Source organism: Cupressus sempervirens, chromosome 6 (genome assembly GCF_028749045.1).
Source record: "Cupressus sempervirens isolate cs-2001-9-10 chromosome 6, ASM2874904v1, whole genome shotgun sequence".
In the NCBI taxonomy this organism is placed as follows: domain Eukaryota; kingdom Viridiplantae; phylum Streptophyta; class Pinopsida; order Cupressales; family Cupressaceae; genus Cupressus; species Cupressus sempervirens.
The window spans coordinates 7,173,591-7,184,613 of NC_143123.1; the positions used below are offsets into that span (position 1 = coordinate 7,173,591).

Below are 11,023 nucleotides of genomic sequence, written 5' to 3' on the forward strand. Positions count from 1 at the left end.
GGAAACTTCCTTCAAATACTTAGCCTTCATGATTTTGCACATGAATTTTGAATCAATCTCTAGCGAAACTTAGCCATGAAGACCCTATTAAAGTCTCCAATTTTCCTCAAATTTAATCCCTCCCGAAATTCAAATTCTTATAATTTACTGTTTGAAAAATTAACATACCATTAGAAGAGTATGTACCCAACGCTTTTCTCATGCTCAAACAGTTGGAGCCCAATTTTAATTGGACTACTCATTTCCTTGTCATTTTTCACGTGTATTTTATTTGATAACTACCATTTATCTCACGTCTCTCGCTAAGGACATCGAAAAGCCTTTAAATTGACATCATTTATATATGTTATTTATTTCTCTTAGAAACACGTGGGAAATTTGCTGTTGAAAACATCATCTTAGCTTCATAACATTTATGTTTTATTTAAATTCCGCAGAATTCCGATTGCATGTGCTCCGTCCAAGAAAAATTAACTGCACAATTTTTATCAATTCTAATAAAATTTTAATTTCTTTTAAATAAAAAACATGTGAAATAATAATTTTACATTTCAATCACACAAAGTACATATGATAAATGACTAAAAGATATTAGTTATGATATAAATTCTCTATTAGATTGTAGTGGCTAAATAGACAACTAAAACATAAAATATATAAACGACAATTGGGCAAAAATTGACTATGTATTCTCTGTACTTTTGAATTTCGTAACTTGTTATTTAGAGAGTTTATTTAAATTTTTAACATGCACTATTGTTGAGGTCAACATCATTGAATTGAATAGTCAATTGTAACTTTATAGATGAAAGTATTATTATTTTTTAGTCAAAAGACCTTACCAACATGTCAATTACAATTAGAAATGTCAACCAAATAACTAAACTTGAAACTACAAATAATAATAATAATAATTTTATTTTAAAACTACATAAAAACATTTTCAATACACATTTAATCATGGTTATTATTTTAACTCAATACATAAAATAGATTTTAAACTTTATTTAACTAATAATAAATACAGTCAGCACTGGATACACAAGACTCATAAAAGATATGAATAAGCAAATTCAAACATAATAATACAATTGACTAATTCAGACTACAATGGCATGTTTCATGTGCTCTGTTGAATATAAATGCATGAACTTGTAGGCATTGGTAACTCATTTCTCTTCTTCTTCTAAGGCGTAAGAGAAAATTTGTGAAAATGGTGGCAAATAATTTGAAGGTTTATTTGTTGAAGCCAGTAATGGTTATGAGTCTAATGATGTTTCATGGATTAAAATCCCACCTCACTAAATTTGTAGAGCCAGTCATATTACAGCAGAATCAGAAGTGGAAGAAAAATCTCTCACTTACATTAATGAAAATTGTGAAGAATGTTGCAGCACCATTGAAGGCATTGGGTATCTTGATAGAATTTCTTCTCAACCTGTTTTCTCAAAATGGGGGGTTGTTAAAAATCCTGTTCAGCTTGTTAAACGGTAATTATGATTTGACATGCTCTCACTAAAATATTATTAAAGTATTTTTAAATCAGTTTTTTAAAAATTATGAATCATTCCTTTCCATATTTATTTTAATTTTTATATCTCTCTCTTTTGATTTTTTTTGGAAGGCATTTTGTTGAGCTTTTCCTTAGTGTAAGAGAGCAAAACACATGAGATTCTATTAAAGATTTTTGTTTTTCTTTTCTGTTTCAAATTTATACAGCTATGTACTTTTAAGATCATCATGAAGCATGTTATGAATCTGGTGGACAGACTGAATTTACCAGTAAAAATCAGATCATTTTATTATTTCTTTGGTTTCAAATTAGGGCTGGGACTCATATTTGTTGAGCCAACTCCAACGGATTCTTATCTAAGCATTCAAATTTAAGACTCTTATTTACTGTTAGAGGAAGGTTCTAGCAGCGAGCTATTTAGGACATCCACAGATGTTAAAAAGGAGTATGGGTTTGGATTATTGTATTTTAGGCTTTTATATATGTGATGTACTGTTTTGACTTCTGAATAGTCTATTTTAAAAATTGTCAATACTTACAAACAAAGATTTTATTTATAGTTCCAAAATTATCAATACTTACATAAATATTTTGAATACTTGTTATCAAAAGTACCAGCTAAAAATAAACTTTTAATGATCATTTTTCTCTTTCTTCAATACCCATAAATAAAACATACTCTAGAATAACAAAGGATAATAGAAAATTAAACAAAATCCTCTACTAATTGTTGAGTTGGTTGTTTTGTACAGGGAGCATGATCATTTTTCTCTTTCTTTGATACCCATATGAATAGACTTTTAGTTATCGTTTTTCATTTTCTTCAGTACCCATAAAATTTACAATAGAAGCTTGACTAATTTGTTGGGTGGATTGTTTTGTACAGGAAGCATAATCATACCCAAGAGAGGATCAGAGGAATTTTTAAGTGTGATTGGGCATTTAGAGCGGCGCAAGGATTTGTATAACAATGTAAGTTCTCAAGATTTGTCAGTCATGGAGGCTGGTGATAGATTCTTTGCAGATATCTCAGCCATGGCTTCAACCTTAGCTTATGAAAACAAGCTGGTTATCAAGAATAGAGTCAATCAGCACTGGAAGGTATTTTATTTTATATAATTACCTGTTTTATTATCAGACCCACACACTAAAATTATTCAAAATTTTCTCTGACTGAACAAAAATCATACCCAATCTTGCAGATGCATTTTGTGGAGTTCTTCGACTTCTGGGACGGTATGAAATCTGTGGAAATCTTAATGACACGTTTTCTAAGCTGATTGATCAGATAAATTGATATAAATATATTATCTAAACTTAAGATGATTTAGAATCCAAAATAGATTCAATTTATAAAATTTATATGTTTTAATTTACAGTTTTAAATATTTGTTTTATAGGCATTTTTCTTTTAAAGAAGTTAAAGTTTTTAAATGATATTAGCTGAAATTGTAGGTTAGTCTTTTGACTATTTAAGTTTAATTTCTAATTAACTTTTTTTAATTGAAAATAAAATGACTAATAATTTTTACATAAATTAAGAAACTTGAGTATTTGATCATTGAATGATATTATCTTAAAATATAGAAAAAATTAATCGTCTATTTAAAAGTAACATTTGTCTACATACATATTATTTGATCTACTTATTTTTATTCTTGATGTATTTAATTAGTAAAAATAAATAAATGATAGACTATATTTTAACATTATTGATTCTATTAATGCTTGAAATTTAATTTAATACTTTTGAGATGATAAACTTTAAGTCCTTTCTCAAATATGTTTAAATATAATTTTAGCTTAGTGTGTATTGTCATGTCTTTTATTTTTTGTTAAAGTAGAAACAAATTTGTGTCAATCTTGAGTGTCTTTAAAATAACTTCACTATGAACCAATTCTTTGAATACAATAGATTTATATTACTTCCATATCGTAAATACTAACATGTTGATATGGCTATTTTACAGATCACTTGCAGAAGAAATCAACACAGGCTTTTGTGCTATGTGACAAAGAAATTGATGCCAAGTTAATAGTGGTGGCTTTTAGAGGAACACAACCATTTGAAGCAAATGATTACATAACAGATTTGGATTTCTCTTGGTATGAGTATCCCCAAATAGGAAAGATCCATTTAGGATTTCTAGAAGCTTTAGGACTAGAAAACCGTTCAATTGAAAAGAGATCCTCTCATCCTATTGAAACACAAGACATCAACAAACCTCTAGCTTATCCTGTGCTATGTCAAAAGTTAAAAAATCTTTTACACATCCACAAAAATGCAAAGTTCATTGTTACAGGACACAGTCTAGGAGGGGCCTTAGCTGTATTATTTTTAGCAATGCTATTTTTGAACAAGGAGGATGAGTTGTTAGATAAACTGTTGGCTATCTATACATTTGGACAACCTAGAGTTGGTGATAAAACATTTGGAGATTTCATGAATAGTAAAGTAAATCAACCCAAACCTAAATATTTTAGAGTTGTTTATTCCAATGATCTTATTCCAAGTGTGCCTTTTGATGATGACATATTTATGTATAAGCACTTTGGAGTGTGTCTTTACTACAACTGCTTTTACTATCAAAAGGTATTGATTACTATTTAGTTTTGTGATATTCATTATTACTTTTACAATTAGTGATATTTACAAAATTTTAGTAAGATTTTCTTTAGGGATTTAATATATCTTTTGGTTCAAAATTGTTGTTGCAGAATCTAATGGAAGCCCCTAATAGAGATCTTCAATTGGTGTTTTTCATACCCATATGAATAACTGCGATATGGGAGGTGTTACAATGCTTAATATTACACTACATAAAGGGAGAGAGCTTCAAGGAAACCAAAGTTTCTATTTTATTCAAAATATTTGGAGTTTTGGTTCCAGGGATTTCAGCACATAGCCCAGTAAATTACATTAATGCAATTAGATTGGGTCCTCCTAGACTCAATCCAACTTTGAGTATTAAAAAATGATAATATATCTCCTTCAAGGGATAAATTCTTAGTTGAATAAAAATATTTATTTTCATATTAAAACAAGTGCCACATAGTGACTTCTATTTATGGTAATGTATAGTTAATTTTTTTTTTTTAATAGTTATAAGAGAATAAATCAAGTTAGTGAATTTGATAGAAAGTTTAGAAGAATTATCATTCTAGTTCTTTGAAAATGACATAAACATTAAAATATTAAAAAATAATATTTTTTATTAGAAAATATTTATAACTAAAACTAATTTTTAATCTATGATTTAAATAAAAATTAGCAATATAAATTAGTTCTAATATTACATTTTTCGTAGAATTATTTGTAGACACATTTTATTAATCAATTATTTAAATTTGAAACATTATTAAATTAATTTTATTCATTTGATAATATTTAAACATTCTAAAAATTAAACATTTGAAAAATTAAAAGCCAAAATTAGAAATAAAAAATATTCAAATTCAAATTCATGAGTTAATTATTTTTATTAATGAGAGATTTATATTTTATTAATGTAGTTTTTATTTTGAAAACATGTAAACATTTCACAAATTAAAAGTTAAAATTAGAAATAGAAATGCTTGCATCTAAGTGATATAGAAAAGACTAATCACTACTTAAGGTGAACTAATTACAATTGTGCCTACCAAAAATACAAAAATACATTCACTTTGATCCTTTTATTTCAATGTGATTCTAATTATTTAGAAAATATTATAATAGAATCAGTATAAATTCAACTAGTCACATTAGTTTAGGGAAAAATATGTTACTAATCTATCTATGGATTCAAACATTCCATAATGAAAATAATTTGAATAAGACATGACAAAATTTTAAAACTTGTTAATTATTTTATTTGTATATTGATTATTTTATAAATGATTATGTAATCTAATGTTTATCAATTGTTGGCTATAACTAATTAAAATAAACATAAGGTATATTATTGGTAATGTGTCATATATCTATATGGTACAATTGTGTTCTAATAATAAATAAATAAAGTAAACATAACTGATGTAGCCCAAAACTCGTTCAAAACAATACTAAGAAAATAATAACACAACATAGATTCTCAAAACACCAGATTCTTCATTCAATTTCTCCAACTCTATTCTACATTACAATGAAAGAAAACGCCTAATCCATCCTACGAGTCTCAATTTTTCCCAAGAAAAGCCCCCAACTAAGGAAAGATTAATTGCTAACTGATCTACAAAATCAAGAGTATGATTTTGGATTTATTAAAAAACCAACATTCTAAAAAACTAGAAAAAACACAAAAACTCAATTTTGGAGGTCGAGATGGAATTTCAGGCTCCCGAAAAATGTCAAAACAACCACCTATTGAGCTAAGCTCCATCAGCAATCCAAATAAATCCTCACGCGAATGCTTGTAAAATTTTAGTCAAAACCCATATCCAAGTCAAAAGTTATGACTCCTAGAAGTTGATACATCATTCTCCCCTTCTTGAAAGAAATGTAGCTCTTGTAAGTGACTGTCTTTGAATTGTTGCAATTTTACTAGATCCAATTGCATTACTGCCCACTCAGATAACCATGTACTCTCTATTTCAAGCAACCCATCCCACTGTATGAGATATCTGTTATGATTATCATGCCTTGTGGAGGTAGTCTACTTGTCAAGAATTTTGGCAATCATTTCCATCTTAAATTGGGGAGGTGATGTTTCCAATCCAATCCCTAGTTATCATCTATATCAAGAACATCTCCATGGAATATGTATAAATTAGAAACATTAAAAATAGGGGAAATGTCAAGATTTTCTGGTAAGCTAACCTCATAGGCATTATCATTAATCTTTTTGATGATTTTGCAAGGCCCAATCTTTTTATACTTCAATTTCTGATAGGTGCCTGTAGGAAACTATTCATGCCTCAAGTAAACCATCACCAAGTCACCAACATCAAATATTTGTTGTCTCCAAGTAGCATCTACAAAAAATCTTGTAATTCACATTACTATCCTGTAACTTTTGTCTGACATCTTTTTGGAGCTAGTGAAGGTGTTCAGCAAAAGTAACTCCGTCATCACTAATTCTGTTTCCCAAAGGAAGTGACACAAGATCCAAAAAACCTTGAGGGTTTTGACCATAAACAATTTGAAATGGAGACTTTCTAGTGGACCCATTAACAAAACTGATATAGGCAAATTTTTCCTGGGGTAATGCCAAGTCCCACCATGTAGGCTTCTCCCCCACAATGCAACATAACAGATTTCCCAAACTCTGATTGACTACCTCTATTTGTCCATCCATTTGAGGATGATAAGTACTACTAAACTATAACTGTGTTCTTAATTTCCTCTAGAGAGTCCTCCAAAAATGGCTCAAGAACTTAGTGTCTCTATCAGAGGTAATTGTCTTTGGAAGGCCACGTAAATAAAAAACTTCTAAGAAGAAAAGTTCTACTACTCTAGTTGCATCATTGGTCTTTTTACAATCAATAAAGTGGACCATTATTGAAAATCAATCAACAACCACAAAAATAGAATCATGACCTCACTGAGTGTGTGGGAGACCCAATACAAAATCCATACTCACGTCAGTCCATGATTTAATGGGTAATGGTAAAGGCATGTATAATCCTGTATTCTATGAATTTCCTTTAGCCATTTGAAAAATTCTACACCTTGCCATGTATTTAGTGACGTCCCTCTTTATCTTGGGCCTATAATACTTATCTTCAACCAAGAGTATTATTTTGTCCTTTCCAAAGTGTCTAGCTAGTCCACCACTGTGAAATTCCCTGATAATATTTTCCCTCATGGATCCGCCTAGTATACATAGTTGTTTACCCTTAAAGAGGTACCCATCCTGCATAAAATAGTCACCTTTCACATGATCCAACTTACTAGAAGATGAAGCCTTTGGTTGTTCCACAATTTCCCAGAAATCATCATTAGTTTCATATAAGATCTTAATAGCATCAAAACTAGTGACCTTAGTTTCCATTGTGATTAATAGTGTAGCACGCATGCTCAAGGCATCAACAACTTGATTCTATTTTCCAGATTTATGGTTCAAGACAAAAGCGTATCCCTGTAAGAAAGATACCCACTTGGCATGTCAACCATTCAACTTCTTTTGTGTGTTGAGATATTTCAAAGCAATATGATAAGTAAACAACAAAAACTCATGTGGGACCAGATAATGCCTCCAATGTCTTAATGCTTGAATAATTGCATAAAACTCTAGATCACAGGTAGAATGATTCTTTCTTACTTCATTCAATTTCTCGCTAAAGAAGGCCACAGGCTTACCCACTTGGCTAAGAACAACACCTATCCCAACATGTGAAGCATCCCACTCTACTTTGAAAACTTTGTCAAAATTTGGAAGTGTCAATATAGGAGCTTTATTTACCTTTTTTTTTCAAGAATTTAAAACTCTCTTTAGCATCTGGTGTCCATGTGAACTCCCTTCCTCTGGTACAATCTATTATGGGTGCTACAATACTACTAAAATTTTAGATAAAATTTTGATAGAAAGTTGCCAATCCATGAAAACTTCCTACTCCTATTGTACTAGAAGGATTGGGCCATTCTAGGATTGCTCTTTCTTTTTCTAGATCCATTTGAATACTAGCTTGAGAAATGACAAAGCCCAAAACGGTCAAACTAGTTTGCATGAACCTACACTTCTTCAAGTTCGCAAAGAGCTTCTCCTTCCTTAAGACACTCAAGATGACCCTCAGATGTTGTAAGTGTTTTTCCTTGCTTCTACTATAGATTTGAATATCATCAAAGTAAACTACAACAAACTTACAAATGTAAGATCACAACACTGTATTCATCAAACACATGAATGTGTTGGATGTGTTCAAAAGCCCAAAAGACATAACCATCCATTTGTACAAACCATCTCTTGTCTTAAATGTTGTCTTGCATTAATCTCCCTCTCCAATGCGGATCTGGTGGTAGCCACTTCGCAGATTCAACCTTGCTGAAGTACTTAGTCCCCACTAATTCATCCATAATGTCCTCTATCTAAGGAATAGGAAACTAGTACTTAATGGTAATCTTATTGATTGCTCTACTATTGGTGCACATTCTCCTTGTGTCATCCTTCTTTGGAGTCAACAATGTGGGCACTGCACATAGACTCATGCTTTCCCTAACCCGACCATTCTTTCACTTGTTTATTCAACTTTGCATGTTGTGTTGGATTCAATGAATAGGCTGCTTGATCAGGAAAATTTTCTCCAGGAAAAAGATCAAGATGATGTTGAATATCTCTTTTTGATGGGAGACTATTAGGTAGTTACTCAAGAGCAACATCAGAAAACTCCTCTAGCACCTTCATTGCCTCAGGTGGCACCACATTTTCTTGTTCTTCTCCTCTTTTTAGTACTAGTGCATAACAACAACTTGTTACTTTCATTTCTTTGACAACTTCTCTTGCAGACAACATGGTTTCACTCTTCTTTTCATCCTTAAGAGGCAACGAAACCACCTTAGAGCCATCCTTCCAAAAGGTGTAAGTGTTTTTCTCCCCATCATGCGTGACCTTCCTATCATATTGTCATGGTCTTCCCAACAACATATGACAAGCATCCATAGGGATAACATCACACCATATCTCATCCTTACAAAATTTTCCTATGGTAAATCTAACTAAATATCTTTTATGAATTGTTACTTCATTTCCTTTCTTAAACCATGTAATACAGTGAGGGTGAGGGTGCTTCTCACATTGTAAATTTGACTTCTCTATCATTTCTCTAGATACCATATTCTCACAACTACCCCCATCAATAATAACTTGACATACCTTTCCACTAGAAGTGCATCTAGTTCTAAAAATGTTGGTTCGGAGCCACGAATCATCAGAGTTCTTTGCAGAAACTTCATCTTTTTATGAGATGATCATTGATCTTCTCATCATGAGGGTGTCTCTCACATTTAGTGAAACTTGTTGCTCCTCCTCTTTTGGCTGAGCCAGGTTCACTCGAGGCTATCTTCCTTGATTTTTTTCTGGCATATTATAGTTTGACCATTCAAAGGCTCTATGTCCCTCTTCTCCACATCTAAAATAGGTAAATGGCCTTTGTTGGGTTTCCCATCCTCCTTAGCTACCATAACCTCTTCCTTGCTGAAATCCCCTTCATCTTTCCTATTTTGCGGGATCTTGTCTGGAGTTTGTATTTCTTTCAAAGCCTTTGGAGGATTCTCCTCAATCGTAGTTAGAACTCCTCGAAATGGTGTTGAGGGACCCCTTCTTCCTCCTCTATTCCTTTGATTGTAGTGTTGACTCTATTTTTCTTCAGCCTTTACAGCTAATTGGTAGGCTTCTTCCATACTATTAACACAATGCATGCTCAGTTCATCTTGGATAGAGAATTTAAGGCTATTCATATATCTAACAGCCACCTGCTCATCATCTTCTTGATGCTCTATTCTCATGGATAACTTATAGAATTCATATGTGTATTCTTGTACAGAAGACATTTTTCTTCAAATTTTGGAACTTACAAAACAAGGTTTGTGAGTAGTGTAATGATTAGAACTTTTCCTGAAGCTTTTTCTCCATCTTGCTCCAGATTTTGATCTTTTCCTTTTGTTTTATGATTCGCTCCTTCTGGAGCGGATCCCACCATATCATTGCATGTCCTTTTAATTTTTTGCAAGCAAACTTCATCTTCTTTCCCTTTGCCACAAGCTTCCATTAAAAAAATTTACCCATATCGTTAGCCAATCTATCAACTCTTTTGGCTTAAGACTACCAACATAGTCTGAGACTTTGATCTTGATCCCTTCATTTTTCCCTTCTAAAGCTTGAAGCACTCTATCTTCATAGTTCAACTCTTCCAAGGGTTCTTCTTCATTTTCTTCATTTTGGTTAACACCTCTTCAATTTCCCTCTTCATTTGATTCGTTCTCTCCTTGTGCTACTGGTGTTCCTTGATTATCCATTCTCTCATTTAGCCATTCAATATGCCTCTAGATATCCAACATAAATCTTTGCATTGGAGTGACACCTCCTCTTTCTCTTCTTTTTCCTCTCCCAACTATCTTCCTGCTTTGATACCAAATGATGTAGCTTGAAACCCGTTCAAAACTATACTTAGAAAATAATAACACAACATAGATTTTCAAAACACTAGGTTCTTCATTCAAATTCTCCAACTCTATTCTACCTTACAATGAAAGAAAATGCCTACTTATTACAATTATGAAAATTACCATATTTGGTAGATTTTTGGAAAAAAATAGAATTTTCCATTTTTGGTAATTTCTAAAATCCATCCTATGAATTCTGATTTTTCCCAAGAAAAGCCCCCAACTAAGGCAAGATAAATTGCCAACTAGCCTACGAAATCAAGAGTATGATTTTGGATTTATTAATAAAACAACTTTCTAGAAATCTGGAAACAAACATAAAAAACTCAATTTTGGAGGAGCAACATTAGGAAACTCCTCCTCACATGATTACCTATAAAATTTCAGCTAGAACCTATATCCGAGTCAAAAGTTATGACTCACAGAAGTTG

General features: G+C 31.6%; 1 protein-coding gene across 1 annotated transcript; it reads left to right on the top strand.

Annotated features, from left to right (window-relative positions):
* Positions 1-1,179: 1,179 nt before the first annotated feature.
* Positions 1,180-4,558, top strand: LOC149550731 (triacylglycerol lipase OBL1-like). The gene is made up of 5 exons (XM_089789578.1): positions 1,180-1,490; positions 2,400-2,614; positions 2,716-2,749; positions 3,484-4,106; positions 4,232-4,558. Exons 1-5 carry the CDS (start codon positions 1,214-1,216, stop codon positions 4,286-4,288), a joined length of 1,206 nt encoding a protein of 401 aa, XP_089645704.1. The 5' UTR covers positions 1,180-1,213; the 3' UTR covers positions 4,289-4,558.
* Positions 4,559-11,023: the final 6,465 nt, after the last annotated feature.

What these genes read in the sequence shown, in the direction of transcription:
- LOC149550731 (XM_089789578.1), top strand. Translation starts at nt 1,214, where the DNA reads ATGGTGGCAAATAATTTGAAGGTTTATTTGTTGAAGCCAGTAATGGTT. An exon ending in CCTGTTCAGCTTGTTAAACG is followed by an intron (nt 1,491 to 2,399) that starts GTAATTATGATT and finishes TGTTTTGTACAG; the next exon opens with GAAGCATAATCATACCCAAG. An exon ending in GTTCTTCGACTTCTGGGACG is followed by an intron (nt 2,750 to 3,483) that starts GTATGAAATCTG and finishes GCTATTTTACAG; the next exon opens with ATCACTTGCAGAAGAAATCA.